Source organism: Dendrobates tinctorius, unplaced genomic scaffold (genome assembly GCF_039654945.1).
Source record: "Dendrobates tinctorius isolate UK_male_01 unplaced genomic scaffold, ASM3965494v1 ptg000016l, whole genome shotgun sequence".
Classification (NCBI taxonomy): Eukaryota; Metazoa; Chordata; class Amphibia; order Anura; family Dendrobatidae; genus Dendrobates; species Dendrobates tinctorius.
This window is the reverse complement of record NW_027361684.1, coordinates 11000199-11019550: the sequence shown is the minus strand read 5'-3', so window position 1 is coordinate 11019550 and position 19352 is coordinate 11000199. Positions and strand designations below refer to the sequence as shown.

Sequence of the window (19352 nt, the reverse complement as noted above, 5' to 3'; positions counted from 1 at the left end):
GATGAACACAGAACTTAAGCACATGCTAAAAAGGAAGAAAAAAATGTTTATAAAATGGAAAGAGGGAGGCATATCTAAAGAAGAATATAATGCTGTCTGCAGAACCTGCAGGGCACAAATCAGATTATCTAGAGCTGACAATGAATTGAGGCTTGCAAGAGATGTCAAAAGCAATAATTAAGGATTTGGGGGATATGTCAAAAGTAAAAGAAAAGTCAACGATGCTATAGGATTTTTACAGGATGAAAATGATGAAATGGTAAGACAGGATGTGGAGAAGGCTGAACTTTTAAATTCCTATTTTGCATCTGTTTTCTCTCAGAAAGGAAAAGTAACATCAACTGTTCTTCACTGTCCTATTAAGGGAATAGAAGAATCCAGGATATCTATAAACAGAAAGATAGTGAGGAAACACTTAGCTAACCTAACCTAAATGAATTCAAGTCTCCAGGTCCAGATGAATTACACCCCAGAGTACTGAAGGAGATAGCAGAAGACATTTTTGAACCCCTCTCCATAATCTTTGAAAATTCTTAGAGAACAGGAGAAGTCCCAGAAGACTGGAGAAGAGCAAATGTTGTTCCTATCTTCAAAAAGGGGAAGAAGGTGGACCCAGGCAACTATAGGCCAGTGAGTCTGACTTCTATACCAGGAAAGATCTTTGAACAAATTATTAAACAACATGTATGTCAGTACCTGGATAAGAATGAAGTGATTAAACAGAGTCAGCATGGGTTTGTAACTAATAAGTCATGTCAGACTAACTTAATTTCCTTCTATGATGGAATCACTGATTGGGTGGATCAAGGAAATGCTGTAGATATAGTATATCTTGACTTCAGCAGAGCATTTGACAATATCATACAATCCTTATTGAAAAAATGACTAAGTATGGAATGGACAAGGCAACTGTTAGGTGGATTCATAACTGGCTTAGTGATGGGACCCAAAGAGTGGTTGTAAATGGCTGCACATCCAGTTGGAAGAATGTCTCAAGTGGGGTACCACAGGGCTCTGTCCTGGGCCCTGTATTGTTCAACATCTTTATCAATGATTTAGATGAAGGAATTGAGGGTAAACTGATTAAATTTGCTGATGACACAAAGCTAGGAGGGATAGGTAATACTAGAGAAGAGAGAGAGAGGATTCAAAAAGATAAATAAACTGGAGAAGTGGGCAGCAACTAACAGAATGGTTTTTAACAGGGAAAAATGCAAAGTACTACATCTGGGCAATAAAAATGAAAAATGCATATACAGAATGGGAGGAATAGGGCTAAGCAACAGCACATGTGAAAAAGACTTGGGTATACTAATAGATCACAAACTGAATATGAGTCAACAGTGTGATGCAGCAGCAAAAAAGGCAAATGCAATTCTAGGATGTATTAACAGAAGCATACAGTCTAGATCACGTGAAGTCATTATTTCCCTCTACTCCTCTTTGGTCAGACCTCATCTGGAATATTGTGTCCAGTTTTGGGTACCACATTTTAAAAAAAGACATCAACAAACTGGAGCAAGTTCAGAAAAGAGCGACCAGAATGGTGACCGGTCTGCAAACCCTGTCTTATGAGGAAAGGTTGCAGGATTTGGGAATGTTTAGTTTGCAAAAGAGAAGGCTGAGAGGAGACTTAATAGCTGTCTACAAATATCTATAGGGCTGTCACATTGTAGAAGGATCAACTTTATTCTCATTTGCACAAGGAAAGACTAGAAGCAATGGGATGAAACTGAATGGGAGGAGACACAGATTAGATATTAGAAAAAACTTTTTGACAGTTAGAGTGATCAATGAGTGGAACAAGCTGCCACGAGAAGTGGTGAGTTCTCCTTCAATGGAAGTCATCAAACAGAGGCTGGACAGACATCTGACTGGGATGATTTAGCGAATCCTGCTTTGAGCAGGGGGTTGGACGAGATGGCCCAGGAGGTCCCTTCCAACTCTACGATTCTATGATTCTTCATACAGTAAAGTATAGGAGGAAGTGAAGAAAAATGAACAAAAATAGAACATCTTGCAACAATCAAAGCTACATCGCACGTGTTGCAGGACAACTGGACATTGGCAGACGTTGTTACACTGGTATTTATGGCCGTTTGAGAAAAAAAAAAAAAGGTTTCTAGGGAACGCAGACAGCGGGAGGAAAGGTCTAATCTGCTGCACCACATTGCACAACATCTTCAGAGGACATTTTCTACGTAACGTCTTCAATATCCCACGTTAGCAAACACTATGCCTGCTCCTCTTTGCATTGCCAACACAAAGCACAAAGAAATAACATTTCAGCTTTTATTAAGCTGTCTTTCCACTTACAATCTTGTCATATACTCTGCGACAAAATAATAAAGGTTTAAACCTAAAATATAAACTTTATGTCAATCCTCTGTACATAGAAGTATCCACAGATGACACCAACAGTATAAACTTTAGAAGTTTTTAAACTTGTTAAAGTTGCAATCATGGGGACAATTTTTTTTCCTTAACTTTGTCAATAATCCCAATGAAAAAACAAATGCAGACACCCTCTCCCCGATGGTTACTTACAAGGAACATGAGACAGTATCCTGCTGAACAGAAACCACTTTTGTAGACACCATGGAAGTAATGAAGGTCAGTCCTCCAATATCACAAATCCAGAGAGGTTTCCAAATCCAGCTGTCAAACATGGGAATGGGGTTGACAGGAAGATGAGCCGTCGGGGGTCTCGGATTGGGGAGGAGAATTTAGGCAGCGTGACGTGTGGTCCAGAGGGAGGACGAGCACGGAGAAGCAACAGAAAAGCCTCTGTCTGCTCTCTTAAAATGAACACGTCTGTTGCAGCTTACACTGCGGAGAATTGGCAGCTTTATGGAATGTGGGATGGGTCAGGAACGGCTTTATAAAAAACATGTACATCAGATGTTTTGTAAAGTTTCTTTTTTATCATCGTTCTCTTGTGGTTTCTACTTTGGTAAAAAAAAAAAAAAAAAAGTTTTCTCTGGCAGCCAGCAAGCTTAATGATGGCTAGCTTGGCTTAACCCACTACATGCCTCGAGCAAAGGACTCGGCTTAAGATTAGATCATTCCCCTTCCCACATACTCTTGGCAATCCTGACACGTGACGTCTCTGTCTGGAGCAGAGGACGTGTTGTGTAGGCCAGTGGAGAAAGGCAAAAAAAAAAAAAAATGTTCTGTTGACTCAAGTTGTTGTTATGAAGCTCTCAGGTACGTATAGTGTACAATACAACATAAAATTGTGGTACCGTGTAAGGAAAAAAGAAAAGTTGCAAAAATGACAATTGGAAATATAAAATGAGCACCACATGAAACATTAACGTCAGGACCTGACTAGACATGAAAATAACAATATAACTGCAGGAAAAGGTGTACTCCGAGGCTCGTTCTCAATGATGGAGGAGAAAGGGGACGCACTCCAAATACACGATCCTTTATTCACACCACTGCAATGTTTCAGCACACTGTGAAGCTAGTCTCCATGATGAGCACTCATTGCAGGGGTCCCAGATGCAGGGACCACCATTGCTAGCTGTATAGTGTGGGTCCTGGGGGCCAACAGTAACCAACTCCAGGGCCCCACTTTTAATCTCTCGAGATCTCAATCTGTACATGCACTGCCTCCGGCGGCCATTTTCCCTGAAGTCCACCGCAGTGAAAAGGATGGAGATTACAGGGACTTCTGACATTTCCTGAAAGAAAGTAGCCCGCCACAGCCTCGGACCACTGAACACCCCCTGCTCCAAGCCCGGGACCCACAGCATCACCCCACTACTGCAGCAGCCACCCTGCCTCCTGGGATCCTGGCTCCACCACAGCCACCTCCCTCTACCCCTGTAAGCTACCGTAAAAGCGGACTATAAGACACACCATCATTTCATTAAAGAAAAACAATACTATTTTCCTCCCTCAAATTTCGGGTGCATCTTATAATCCGCAAAATACGGTACATGCAAATGTGACATTATCCTCAATCATAAAATTATATAACAATAAACCGGGTAAGTTGTAAAATGAATGAGATGCCGCCTTTGTACAAAGTGATTGAAGTCTATAGTGCCAAGTACTGCTCATATAAGAGGGTGGTGGTCCAATCTTGCACAGGGGCCCACCGGAGGATTCTCATATGAGCCAATCTAGGCTCCAGCCACATGAACAGTGAGCAAAAAAAAAAAAATCTTTAACAAAAAAAAAAAAAAAAAATTTTAAAAAATGACCAATATATTTTTGTAAATCAGTTTCAAATGATGCAGTTAGGGTGTCACATCACCCATTTCTCTAGAGCCTAAAATCCACACAAATCTCTTTCATGCACAATCATTGTTTTTCACTCTTCCCCTTCCAACTTGTCTGCTAGTCATCGTCAACCCTTCACTCCACGGGCAACTGTAAACATAGTATCCAGTGACTTCTCTAGTGGATCTTCCTTCACCTTCTGGCAGCTGTAAATATAGTATCCAGAGAATTCAATTGTGGATCCTCCTTCCCCTTCTGGCAGCTGTAAATATAGTATCCAGATATTTCCCTAGTAGATCCTCCTTCCCCTTCTGGCAGCTGTAAATAGAGTATGCAGCAAGTTCTCCTTCCCCTTTTGGCATTTCTAAATACAGTCCCAAGGAAGTTCCGCTACACGTAGATACTATATTGATTGTACACTCAGGTCGGAAGCAATGAAATCAAACAATGCTAGCTATTCTCAAATCAAGTCTTCTCAGCTTTTGCCGTGAACTGCCATATTACTGCACAGATTTCAACCCATTCACTGTCAGGAATGATAAAATTAATTTTTATAGGTTGACGTTTGGTGAACAGAGGATCACTACACCAAAAACAAATTATGTGAGGATCCAGCAGTGGAGAGGATAACGGAGCAGGCGTGCCCACTAGCCCTCAGCTCAGTAGGCGGACATGGACGGTGATCTACACTTTAAGCACCAGGTGGTCCCACAGTATATCTTTACTATAAAAAGGTACCAAAAAGTATGTTAAGGAGTTTTTTTTTTCCAAAATCTGCAGAACAATTTTTACTGGTAAGACAGGCCCTTTAATATAGAGTCATCATGAAAATTAAAAAAATGATTCCAGATATATAATTCTTTTGTGTGTGTGGAGGGGGTGAAGTAAAAAGGGGGAAGGTGTTCTTGACATGTAAACAATGGTGCCTATTAGGACCTGAAAAAGGTTGTCTCAATATCGATAGGAGTCTGTAGAGCTTGTAAGCACTCTTCTCCTTGACTAGGAGACTGACCACTGTGAATAGATTGCAAAGTTCCCGTTTTAAAAGAACATTGCTATTTTAACCATTCATGTAGTGGAGGCTATCCCTTTAAGGCCGAATTCGGACATCCGTGTACAGACCGTGATGCGATGCACTGGCCGTGGGTCTCCCGACCTGAACTTGTCTGCCTCATATATGCCGTACTCGGACTGTGATATATGGACGTCCGAATTTGGCCTAAGGGTCATCCGTGATCAGCATGGTGAGTGCGCTGTAGAGCACAAAGGTATGTAACAGATGAAACCAGCAGGCCACATTGGACGGGGATAGAGCGCCGCCTCTGGCATGCCAGCAGATAACGAGTCACAACTTGAGTTTATTTCTAAAACCTCAAAGCCACAAACGCTGTGTTATGTCTGGATGTCGGCAGCTTTTCATAGACCATAACCAAGACTTAGCAATCTGCAATTATACTGGAGCTTTTTATACTCTCTGCATAATCCTGTCAAGTACAGAGAACCAAAAGCTAACTATAAAGTCATAAACATCAGGACTGTACATGAATAAACCTACTTATAAACAAAGTAACAGACATATAATAAGTAGTCATCTGGCTGATCATCCAAAACTGCTGTAAAGTGGTGTCTACTTATTCATTGCCCAGGCTTTATATAGAATGGAAAGGAGAATCTGCACTGAGCAGCTCCTTCTCCTCTACCAGGAGGAAATCCCAGCACAACGAAACACATTAGATGGGATTTATAGTTCTGAAGAAGAGGAGAAACGTCTAATGAAATCTAAAATTATACAAATAATTTACAAAACTGAATCATTGATCTTCCGCAGAAAATATTAATGCAATTTATTAGTTTGCGGTTTAAAAGGAATCAATCTGTCAGCAGGATTTTCACACCCCAAACTATTTATATGTGCATGTAGCCTCTTTAAAAGACAAATCCAGCAATACTTTTACATGGCCAGTTCGTTCCTCCGTTACTGAGAAATCAGCATTTTAATTTGTATGCAAATGAGGCTGACGAGCTATGGTAGTTCCAAAGCTTCTGTCACTCCAGCTCTATTCCCTGCCTAGCACCACCTTCGTGCTGGGTTACTTCAGGAAAAGGAGTAGTCAGTCAAGCAGAAAGATGGCGTTGGGCAGGAAGTATATCTGGATAGTGATAGTGGCTTCAGATCTACCATAGCTCTTCAGCTTCATTTGCATATCTATTCAAACTTTGATTTCTCAGTATTGGAGGAGCAGACTGGTCATGAAAAGGTATTTCTGGACTTGCCTTTGAAAGCTCTTCATGTGCATATAAATAGTTTAGGGTGGAAATCCTGCTAACAGACTCGCTTTGAGCCAAACATTTTGGGTACTTTGGTACAGGGCATAGGCATGACTGATATTTCGTACAGAGGATCTAAATTGTAGCAGCATGCGTTCCAGGGAGAAAAACAAAATATAAAAGCACAATGTAACCGAACTGATGCTGAAGATTTAAAAATTTCACCCTTCGTAAAATATGTGACAAATCTGCAACATTGTGGGGGGATTTTTAAGCCATATCCAAACAGAATATACCCTGTAGGGGCTTTTGTATGAAAGACATTTAACATCTAGCTCTACAATATGTTCTGCTCATGTGCACCATTCAAATCCAACCATAGTGAGGAAGAAGGGAGGGCAGGTCCATTATTCTCCTGATCAAACATGTATCGCCTATCCTATGGACTGGTGACAAAAGTCTTCCAGGTAAAACCCCCCACCAAAATCCTACCACACAAGAACGTCATGATGCCAGAAGCAAAAACTTGACACTTGGATGCACCGGCTGTATAAACTGCACTTGCAATAAAAATATAACATTTTCCCTAAGTTTCATGAAGAAATGTTACCTGTTCCTCTGTATTATGCAATGCCATAATAGTGATTAATCAGCTGGTTGCATTTCCCCTTCCTATGGGCTGAACTTGCCGGAGGGATCAACTGACCATCTAACGTTTATGGGGGTCTCCCGAGTCTTCCCGGACAGATGATGTTGAGGAAGATAAGGATTGAGAATTTGACTTTATAGAATCACTTCCATCAAAGGTTTTATTTTCTTGATATATTGCAATCATCATATTATACAGCACTGTGTACTTACAATTGCTCATTTTGCCTTTCTACCTAGTTAATACTTTTTCAGAGACTCATGACCCATGCAGGCAAAATTGACCTCCTGTTTCTACATAGGGGTTACAAGGATTCAGCTTGTCAGTTTTTAATCACGTGATATCATAAATGTAATGGAAAATAGACTTCCTGTTTCTACATAGAGAAAAGAGAAGAATTAGCTGGGCAGAAAGACAAAAAGAGCAATTGTAAGCACACAGTGCTGTATAATATGATGACTGTAATATATTAAGAGGATAAAAACTTTGATGGGAAGAGGAGATGGCCACTGACAGATGAGTGTAGTAGTGGCTTACTCCGCTCTCCCCATAGGGAACACATGAATGCTTGGAAAGTCAACGTTTGTGTGTACAGGGGAGTTGGGGGAGATCGCTATATGGTGCACAGTTAACAAAGATGTATGGGTGGCTTAATCTGGTGCTTTACTTTAACTATGGAAAGAAAGAGTATGGTTTAAATGAGCGATCAAAGTGACAGCAGTTTATCTTTCAACTGCTGGATTATTAGAATTTTCCAAACATCAGAATTTTTCACTCAACCTACTTGAAGAAAAGAACAATTCTACACAACTACATAAATCTACAACATTTCTATGGGATCAGACTCATAACATCATCAAAGAGACCCCAACATTCAGAGGCCCCTAGAAGTGGTACATATCGCTCTGTAACAATATACATATCTGCTGTCATGGGGTTACCGCGACAGTGTGGAGCCAGAAGACTACAGCATCTGATTGCTCCTACTATGGCGCTGAGAAGAAGCACCTCTCCTTCATTTTAAATGGGTTTACTTCTTCTGGCAGAACAGGGGTTAATCCGCCATGTCGGAAATCCCTGTGCTCACAGGTAAGCTCGGTTATCCACTCATTTCCCCTTTATAATCTGGGCTCTGTTACTAATCCTCATCAGTGCTGGCATTTGCTGCATGACTATAGGTGGGAGAGGAGAACATATGAGAAGGAAAGTTGGAGGAGTTATCTGTGACTGTTGCTTGATTTGTATGCGTGGTAATTCCTTATCCTTCTCTGTTTCTGTTTACTACCCTAAAGGCCCCTTCACACTAAGCGATCTCGGTAGCGACATCGCTGCTGAGTCACAACTTTTGTGACGTAACAGCGATCTCACCAGCGAGATCGCTGTGTGTGACAGCGATCAGCGAGCGGCCCCCCTGCCGGTATTGCTGATCGCTGGAAGAAACCTCTGGACATTTCTTTGGTCGCTGGTCTCCCGCTGGCCAGCACGCATCGCTGTGTGTGACAGGCGGGAGACCAGCGATCAGGTGTAAAAAATAAAAAAAAATATAGTTATTCTCACCTTCCGACGTCCCGTTCAGCCATCCTGCCTCTCTCCACGCTCCGGTCCCAGTGATCCTTTGCACGAATGACAGCGAGACTTTGTTATCCCTCGAGACCGTGACATCTCGCGGTCATTCTCGCAAAGGATCACTGGGACCGGAGCGTGGAGAGAGGCAGGATGGCTGAACGGGACATCGGAAGGTGAGAATAACTATATTTTTTATTTTGATTCTATTTTTTACAGGGATGGCCAGCGATGCCGGGCGTTCGGCATCGCTGTGCTGATCGCTGGTGAAGCTGTCTGTGTGACAGCTCACCAGCGATCACATAGCGACTTACTAGCGATCCTGACACCTTGATATCGGTGTCGGGATCGCTGGTAAGTCGCTTAGTGTGACGGGGCCTTAACTCCACGCCCCGGTGCATTCCTATGTTACATGTGAGTCAATATTTTGTATGGCTTGAGTTTTCTGTTAGCCCTAGTCTGTGTTACCTTGTCGGGTTGGTGTTCTACGGTGTACAGTAGCGCCCCACTTCTTTGGGTGGGGGAGGAGAACAGACGGTGGGCTAACTTAGGAGATAAGGCAAGCGCAGAGGACCCGACATCTTCACCATCTGAAGTATCCCGGGGAATAAGGCGAGCTAGGGCACCCCCTGGTGTTAGGGACAGGAAAGGAGCCCCTGGTCCCGGGACACTCGACAGCTGTGTCGTGATATCTGCATAATACATCCTACTGAGCTGCAAAGAAGTTATCTTAAGGCCCCCACACAGAGATTAATGTTGGACAACCCCCATTCCTATATCAACGAATTCGGGTGACCCTCTAATGTGTATTGGGGTGCCGGCCAACTGATAAGGAAAATATCAATCACAAATGTCCGATTTCGGTCTTTCCATCACATTTTTCTCATGAAGATAAGTTGCCAGGTGACATTCTCATAGAGAACACTGGAGCGCTCAAGTGTCAAGGAAGGGTTACTGAGCATGTGCGACCACCATTCTAATAAAGACAGAGAATATGGCCACACATGCTCTCTAGCCCTCCATATAAACATGGGACCCCTGTTCACGTGATCCCTGGGGGGCCTGGAAACCATACATTTATCATATGAATAGGTGATAAATGATGTTTGAGGCTGAGACTGATGGACAAACTTTAGAAAACCTTAAAATTAATATTTTACACAAACTGAAAAGGTTTTCTGAGTGTAAAAAGCGTAGTTACTTACCATTAACGGTATTTCTCTGAGCCCATGACGGCACCACGGAGAGAGGGGATCCGCCCCGCGGGGACAGGAAACCTACAGATAAAAAGGCGGTACCTCTCTCCCGCATCAGTTGTTTTACAGAGCATTAACGGAACTTCGGCCTAATACTAACACAACAACTTTAAGAAAAAAGAAATTTCTATAATCATTAAACTGCGTAGAGAGAGGAGACACCACATGACTTTTTTACTAAACTGTATTTACAATAAGTGCGCACCGCACGCGTGTAGGGAGGGACTATACGGGTGCCGTCATGGGCTCAGAGCAATACCGTTAACAGTAAGTAACTACGCTTTTCTCTTTCCCCCACGACGGCACCACGGAGAGAATGGCAGAGACTATCTATTAGGGGGGGACCACTGCCTCCAGTACCCTTCTACCAAAGGTTAGATCTAGGAGGTGGCTAAGTCCAGCCGATAGTGGTTAAAGGAAGTTTAAGGAGAGGACCAAGTAGCGGCTCTACATATCTGCTCAATGGAGACGCCTGCTCTCTCTGCCCAGGAAGTTGACACCACTCTTGTAGAATGGGCTGTTATTCTGTCTGGGACGTCCGCCCCCTGTGACGAGTATGACAAGGTGATGGCGTCTCTTATCCACCTCGCCAGCGTGTTCTTCGATGCCTTTCTCCCCTTTCTTGATCCCTGGAAGCAAACAAAAAGAGACCTATCCTTCCTACACTCCATGGTGGCCGCTAAGTACTCAATTAGGCATCTTCTCACTAGTGTGTGTAACACTTCTTCCCCCCTGTTTTTGGGACTGGGGCAAAAGGAGGGGAGGGAGATTTCCTGAGTTCTGTGGAATCGGGATGCTACCTTCGGCAGGTAGGCTGGGTCAGTTCTAAGTACCATCCTGTCCTCTAGGATCTGTGTAAATGGAGGGAAGGCTGACAGGACCTGCATATCACTGATTCTATGGGCCAATGTTAGGGCTATCAGGAGGGAAGTCTTGAGTGATATCAGTTTTAGTGGAGCCTCTTGTAACGGTTCAAAGGGAGGTTTGGACAGGGCTGAGAGGACCAAGTTTAGGTCCCAGGGAGGAGTGTTTAGGGAAGGCATAGGTCTGGATCAACCGGCCGCCTTAATGAACCTGGCCACCCAACGGTTCAAGTCATAGTTGTAAAGGGCCCCTAGTGCCGCCACCTGAACTTTCAATGTGCTGGTAGCTAACCCCTGCTCTTAGCCCTTGGCAGGAACTCTAAGATCTTTGATAGAGGTATCTTCCCCCCTGCCCTGGTGTTTGATACTGAGAGGAACTTCCTTCAGATCCTCCCGTACAGTTTAGTGGTTGCCGGTTTCCTACTCCGTAGGAGAGTGGACACTAAATTTTTAGAGAAGCCTCTGCTGCTCAACAGAGCCCTTTCAATTTCCAGGCCGTCATATGTAGGTTCTCCACCTGAGGGTGCAGTACTGGGCCTTGGAAGAGTAAGTTCGGGATATCTGGGAGAACCCAAGGGTCGGAGATGGACATTCTCCTCAACCACGAGAACCACGTCCTTCTCGGCCAGAAGGGGGCTATTAGTATTACCCTTGCTTTGTCCTCCCGAATCTTCCTCAGAACTGAAGGAATTAAGGCTATTGGTGGAAATGCATAAGCAAGGGGGAAGTGCCAGGGGATCATGAGGGCATCCAGGGCTACCGGGTTCCCGGAGGGTTCTATGGAGCAGAAGGTTTTCACCTTCCGGTTTGTCCTGTTGGCGAATAGATCTATGTTGGGTCTCCCTCATAGCTTCGTGATCTGAGTGAAAATTCCGTGATTCAACTCCCACTCCCCCTGTCTTAGCTGTGTGCGACTTAGGAAGTCTGCCGTCACATTGTCTGCCCCTTTTATGTGTAGTGCGGTCAGTGAGCTGAGATTTTCTTCTGCCAACTGGAAGATTGATTTTGTCACTACCCTTAGGGTGCGGGATCTTGTACCCCCCCTGATGGTTCAAGTAAGCAACTACTGTGCGGTTGTCCGAAAACACCCTTACGTGGTGGGACCTGAGGGAGCCCGGAAAATACAGGAGGGCGAGTTTTACCGCTAAGAGCTCTTTCGTGTTTGAGGAGGCTGCTTCTTTGTCCACTGTCCAGACCCCTTGTGCTACCTGGTTGTCTAAGTGAGCCCCCCAACCCCTGGGGCTTGCATCTGTGGTAAGGACTCGAGATATCGGTAATACCCAAGGCACCCCCCGGGATAGGTTGGATGATGCCGTCCACCACTGCAGTGAGAGAGCTGTTTCGGGTAAGATGTTTAACCGCCCTTCTAAATGTCCGTGAAGAGAAACCTCTGCGGCCAGTATCTCCCACTGGAGATTCCTTGTGTGGCCTTGGGCCCACTGCACAGCCGGGATGCAGGCTTTCATTGAGCCGAGCAGGGACATGGCCTTCCTCAGAGTTGTCGCTGTGTGAGTTTTTGTCCCTGTCGCTATCTGTTTCATGTGTATCACTTTCCCTTCAGGGAGACAGCAATCTTGTCTGAGCAAGTCTATGGTAATGCCCAGATACTCTTGTACTTGGCTCGGGACTATCTGAGATTTTGGCAGATTTAGCAGCCAACCTAGCCTGGTCAGTGCCTCCATAGTCCTGTTCAGCTAATCCCTACAGTGAGAAGGGGAGTTCCCTATCACTAGAAAGTCGTCCAAGTATGGGACTATAAGTATGTCCTGTTCTCTTAAATGTGCCATGACTTCCGCTTTGATTTTTGTGAAGACTCTCGGAGCGATGGCCAGCCCGAATGGGAGAGCTTTGAATTGGTAGTGCCTTATCTCTCCCCTTATAGTGACTGCTATCTTGAGATACTGACAGTAGTCCATGTGTATTGGGACGTGATAGTATGTGTCTTTTAGGTCGAGTACCGTCATGTAACAGGCTGGAAACAGTATTTTTACTGCAAATTGTATTGCTTCCATTTTGAATGGATGGATTATCAGGCATTTGTTTAACTTTTTTCAGGTTTATTATCGTCCTGAATGTCCCGTCTGGCTTCCTCCTTAGGAAGATAGGGGAACAGAAGCCTTCTCCTTTTTCCCGGTGGGGGACCTCTTGAATCACTGATTTCTCCACCAGGGTCGGAATCTCTTGTTGGGCTGCGTCTTGCTCTTCCACTGACCCTCTCTGCGGGGTCACTACAAAAGAGGGTTTGGGTAAGGTGTGGAAGTTTAATTTGAGGCCTGTTTTTACCAAATTTAAGATCCAGGAACTGTTTGATATCTTTTCCCAGGTTGGGAAGAAGTGGCCCAATCTTCCTCCTACCTGGGAGACACCTTCATTGGGGTTGTTTCTTGTCTGCTGGTTTCCCGAACATGAACCCTTTCCCTTTTCTCAATATGAGCAGCTTGAGTCTTCAAAGGGATATTTCCTTTTCGGAGCCAGGAGGCCCTTTTTTCCTGCCTTTTCCATTCTCTCTGAATTAGTGCTAGGATCTTCTCGTTCATGGGGAATGCTCTTCTCTTTTTTTGTTCCAACCCACTGAACATGGCGTCCTGGATAGTTCTTTTGGGTCTGGTGTCTACCAGTCCTATAGTGGTTCTAACTGCTTTTACAAAATTATCCATTTCCTCAATAGGGAAACAGCTGCAACCCCCTTCTTCAGAGGACGAGGAGTCGGATGCTGAACTGTGAGTTTGAAGTTGAAGGTTTGCTCTCCCTATTGCTGAGGTCTGATTCGGGGTCCCTGGTTTTAGCCTTGCTATGCTTTTTGCTTCCTCCCTGGAGGGTTTTAACGGTGTTTTCTACCTGGTGTTTGATTAGGGCCCTGAGGTCGGAGGCGAACCTCGGAGATTCTTTACAAATCGTGTGATCAATGCACGCTTGGCAGAGCCTTTTCCCCCACCCTGTGGGAAGCTCCTCTTTACAAAGTGGGCAAATCTTGTGGTTGGCCTTCTGCGTGCACTTCTTCCCCTAGAAGAGAAGGAGGCCCAAGTTACAGCTTGTACATTCACGCAGTCCACTTACCCACCAAGCCGAAGAAGGATACCGGATCTGGAGGGGCCACCGGGTCTGCCGAAGCCTTGTCTTTTGGGGCCACAGCCCCACTGAACTCTTTACTGTGACGGGATTCAGAGCGGCTGCTGCTGCGTCGCTGTGCCTGGTCCTTGGCATCCTTCTTCCGGCGTTGCTGTTGCTGCGGTGATTGCCGTGGCTTCCTCTGGTGCCGTGTCGGATGGCATATCCAGCTGCGGTTGCTCTTCTGGAGGCTCACTCATGCTCCCAGAAGATGCAGCAGTCTTTTGCCCGGTGATTTCTTTAAATATGGTCCCTCCCCTCCCGGCCACTGCCGGTTGGGGGAGGTTTTTTTTTTTCCCCCGGGTGCATGCCACCCCTGCCTCCCCTACCCGGCACTCCGGGCTCCATGGGATGCATTGCGCCGCTCCCGGCGCCAACGTCATTCGGCCCCGCGCGTGCGCTCTGAGATCGGTCCCAGAGATGCATTGCGGTGGTGGCGTCGGCGTCCCTGGGCCTGCGTGTGTTCTCAGCTCCCAAGGATGCATTGCGGTGCCCCGACTCCCCGGATACTTCCTGCGCTGCTGTCCCTGGAGCGTGCCTGTGGCCCCCTCCCTGGCCTCCTACACCCGGCCATGTACCACAGGGAGAGGCGGTCTTTTGGAGTATTTTGCCGCCTCTTCCCCCCGCACACCCTGGAGGCCCGCTGACCTCCGGCGGTGGCACCTCAGTTCACCACCTCAGCCGGGACAGGGAACCCACACTGTCATGCTCCGGACTGGTCGGCCCCGGTATCCAATGATGATCGATGAGTCCGTAGGTTCCCTATGGGGACAGGAAACCAACCGATGCGGGGCGGATCCCCTCTCTCCATGGTGCCGTCATGGGGGAAAGAGAAATATTTATGGTTTCTTGTTAGAAGAGACCATCTGTATTAGATCAGTCAGGGTCTGACTCTCCGCAGCTCCACCAATCACATGTTTGGAGGGGATGCTGCAATTATCGTGGGTATCTTTACATGTGGCAGCTGTACGCTCTGTAAATGGGTGACACAAAGAAAGTTGTAAAAGTGCATCTTCATGGAGGAAATTCTTTATTAGGAGACTTTGCAAACTGTAAAATCTCAGGAATGGTTTATATGGTCCCTAAATTATATAGGGAAAATGGCGGACATTAGACACAAAAAAGGCACCCAATATCCCACCATGTGAGGGAATATCATAAGGGAGACAGTGGGGTGCTATTGTTTTGGGTCTTGAAAGTGGTAAGGAAACATAAGAGGAAGGGGGATTGGGCCCAACTAATCCTTTAGAAAGAAAGTCAATGGATTTTTAGAATGGAAACCATCTCCCCTAAAGGGTTAAATGAAAAACTAACTTATGGCTACTTTTTATGAATATATTAATAGACGTTTGGTTTAGAATTAAGAGACAGGCATAAAAGCCTAGCATAGTCCTACACGGTCTTATGAGATGGACCGTGGTTTGAACTTAGCCTTATGACGTCCATCACCGAGGTTTTCTATCTTAAACTAATTCGGGATTATTAATCTGATCAAAATTGCTGCCCCCCTTCAAAATCCCAACCTGTGAAACCCCCGCTCTAATGAGAGAGCATTAAAAATAAATAGAATATGTGACTCACAAATAGAGCATATTTCACATTTTTGCCCATGTGGTCAATGTATAAGAATACCCATGTCTGACTGCCTGTCTATAAATTAAATAATATATCATCAAGGAGTATAATTTGACCTGACATTACATTGTGTGTAAGAGATACTGTGTGATCTCATTGAGAGTAGTGATGAGCGAACTTGCTTGGATGTTATACGAGTGTTTTTGGAGTGCTTGAATAATACGTTCGAGACCCCGTGGCTGCATGTCTCGCAGCTGTTAGACAGCCACAATAAATGTGGGGATTGCCTGCTTGTTTGTTAGCAAACCCTGCATGTGTTGTGGTTGTCTAAAAGCCGCCAAACATGCAGCCACGGGGTCTCGAACATATTATTCGAGCACGCCGAAGATACTCTGATAACACCCGAGCATGCTCATTTAACACCTAATCTCAGCACGTTCCCTCACCACTAACTGAGAGTAATAAAACATCCGAAGTGGCCGGCGCTTGCGTGAATCATAAAAGGAAGAACTGGTCATAGAAGCCAGTGGTGCACTAATGGCGGGGGATGGATATGAGCGAGGTCGACATAGGACCTTGACGCATGCGCTGTGAGAAGACGGAGGGCCGGGTGAGTTGAAAAGAGACAAGTCTTCTAAGCGTTTTTTTCCTCTCCTATGGTAAAGCTTCAGTCATTTGTTAAAAATTAACCGGCATTTTAGTTTTTACTTAATAAATGAATAGCACACATGAAAATAAGAAACTTTGTAATATATCTTATTAGAGAAATTTTCTTCTTTCACCTCCTGGACTGAGCGATCACTCTCAATTCATCAGTAAAATCTGTATTCAGTGAGGATAGGCTTCCGATTACTGAGACAGGAGAACACAGTTGGTGCTTATAAGATTATTAGGTATTGAACCTGCTCTACGCCCGGGATCCAGCATTTTTATTGGTACATTTCTACAGTGTCTTCAATAAAATGGCGCCTGAGATCGCAGTATGTGCACTAGCTGACACCGGTGCCATTTTATTGAAGTAATTTACTACAACGTCAACATAGCAGTGCACACGCGCTGGCCATAGGGATAATGGCGACGGACGGCGCGTGAGCACTGCTATGTTGATGTTGTAGTAAAATTCTTCAATAAAATAATGCAAGAGTCAACACGTCCGCATCCAGCAAAATCCGGCGCCATTTTGTTGACGACACAGTCTACAATTTCACATGCACATTGTCTTTAATAAAATGGAGTCAGAAACGCGCGTCGGGGTGAGGGAATGCCACCACAACTCTAAGTAATTTGGACTCTGCATATTTAATCACTCTTTATGTATACGCAGATTTTGCACATATATCCCTCCACATTTTCCTGAATGGCACTGCACACTTTAAATATATGTTTGATACTTGAGTTACACATATCCTTGGGAAAGTGAGTAAATCCCATTATGATTGATGACTATTGGAAATTGGAAATAGTAGATAATCCATGTAATATTTAGGAATTGAGCATTTAGCCAGATTATGGTAATTATGGATATTGGCATCCACCATTAAGGATTTCTTGCGTTGGTGGCGTCTCTCCTATTATTGAGACATCTTGCTTTTTTATTAATATGTTGTATTTTAAGACATTGAAATAAGTTTATACAATTTATTTATGGATCTCTTTATCTTGGATGGATTTACATCCTGGTCTTTTATGTTTAAATGATGTGAAGTGCCATTGCTAAGTTTTTCAGGACAATTTTTGTTAATTCTTTAATAAAATGGAGTTATAGTGCAGGATGCGGATGTGCCGACTCCAATGCCACAGTGCGCAGGCGCCACCCATCCCGGCTTCGGACAGAAGGACGCCTCCACCGTTATCTATAAGTTATGGAGAAAGGAGGCGCTAGCGGTAAGAACAGACAAGTTCTCCTGAAAAGATACAATGTTGCATAGAACTTTATGAGCACCAACTGTTATCTCCTATATCTTAGTTATGGGGAAATCTGTATTCACTAATTACAGATTTTACCTATGAATTGAGAATTTTGAGAATAGAAAATCAGCCCAGGAGGAGACAGAAGTGGATTTCTCAGACAAGATATATTATAAAAGTTTCTCATTTCATTGATTTATTAAAATAAAAATATTTAAATGCCGGTTACCCATAAGTTATCTGCAAAGGCTGCACAGTGCACAGTAGCCCTTCAATCGTCGCATATACCAATGCCAGTCCGTCAGGTGTGCCAGTACACAGTCATACATCATAAACACTCCTTATAAAACACTCTACCTGCATCGTTTTCTCTTCGATCAACCTCATCATAGACATCCATGGCCAGTTCTTCAAATAGCCGGTTACTGAGCTGTGAATAAAGATAGTGCCTGGTTAATCAGGAAGAAATAACAGGCAGCGGGTAAATGTCCATCACAAGAAAGAGAGCGGCTGCGGAAGTGCTGGATAATGGCAGCGAAGTTCACCAGAGCGAACATAAAGTGACAGCCCTGTAATTACAATAGACTGTAGCAGTGTGTGATTAAAGAGGACGACAAAAGTGCCACTCTGAAGAAAATGACGAGCTGTCCGAAAAGCTAGAAAAGGAGAGAGGCAACCAACGTGATAGGTGAATGAGGCTTCAGGTGCCCGGAGTACACCCGCCTCGTGCTGGCACAGAACCTACCGCCTGAAGCTTCTTCTTGGCAGCTTTCGCAAGTTCCGACAGGTCCAAACTAACAAAAAAAAAAAAAGGAAAATGTAACAATAACCATGTCCACAGCTTCCACAACGCTTCCATCCCAAATGGATATTAGCATGTTACAAAAGTAAAGGTAAGCAAAGGCTTCATCCTCACCAATGTAAATCGTGTCCTTACACCTAAGGCTACATGTACACCACGTCTTTTAGACAATAGAACAACCCCCAAGTTTCCCCAGTCAAAGCTGATTCAGGAAGACTCCTGGCGGTCATTTTCCTGAGGCAGCTTCACCGTCAGCGACTTTCAATCTATACTTTAAGTATCAAGATTTGGAAGATTCCAAGTGGATGTTACCAAAAGATTGCATTTGTCCCTTTTCTTAGCTGCCCCAGCATCTCGGAACCGTGAAGTGGTTAAAAGAAATGAAATAAGACGGGACATGTGCACAGCAATATTGCTTTGACATTGCTGTGCACTATTCTCATTTTACAGGGCTCTTCGACAGACGGATTCCGGACGGAATACGCGAGAAAAAGGCGTTGTGTGCACATTCTGTATACCGCAACAATTCTTTTCTCCTTCTACAAAAAAGTGCACATACACAGTGTGTCCGTAAAGTCATGGTGCACTTTTGACCAATCACTAGAAAGCAACAAAAGACAATAGAAATGTGAAATCTGCTCCAAATAAAAGAAAAACTCTCCCAGTTTCTTACCTATTCAGTGCAGTTCGATGTGGGCTCCATTTATTGCCCTACACACATCCAAACGATAGTTAAGTTGTTGCCACACACGGGTAAGGACGTCTGGTGTAACAGAGTGAATAACGTCTGTGATTCTCTGTTTTAAGTGATTAATGTCGTTGATACGTTCAAGGTACACATGTTGCTTCACATAACCCCAAAAGTAAAAGTGTAAGGGCGTCAGATCCGGGGATTGTGGTGGCCATGGCTTGACAGAACCCCTGCCTATCCACCACCAGGGGAATTTTCTATCCAGAAACTCACGAACAATGGTGGCATAGTGTGGAGGAGCGCTGTTCTGTTGAAAGATGACACCTTCTGGAAATTGTGGCACTGCATACAATTCCAACATGTCAGGATACGTGTTTGTGTCACAGACCACTCCGCGAAAGAAAATGGGCCTATCACCTTATCATGCATCAGGCCA

At 44.5% G+C, this 19352-nt stretch overlaps 1 protein-coding gene across 4 annotated transcripts in view; it reads right to left on the bottom strand.

The window, feature by feature from the left end:
• GIT1 (GIT ArfGAP 1) overlaps positions 1–19352 on the bottom strand; it is a 175689-nt gene that overhangs the window by 31885 nt on the left and 124452 nt on the right. For all 4 annotated transcript variants that reach the window (XM_073565464.1, XM_073565463.1, XM_073565459.1 and 1 more), the window contains 2 exons: positions 18169–18217; positions 17781–17853 (listed from right to left, as the gene is read on the bottom strand). In XM_073565464.1, coding sequence (XP_073421565.1) covers positions 17781–17853; positions 18169–18217 — 122 coding nt within the window. The remainder of the gene's footprint in view (positions 1–17780; positions 17854–18168; positions 18218–19352) is intronic.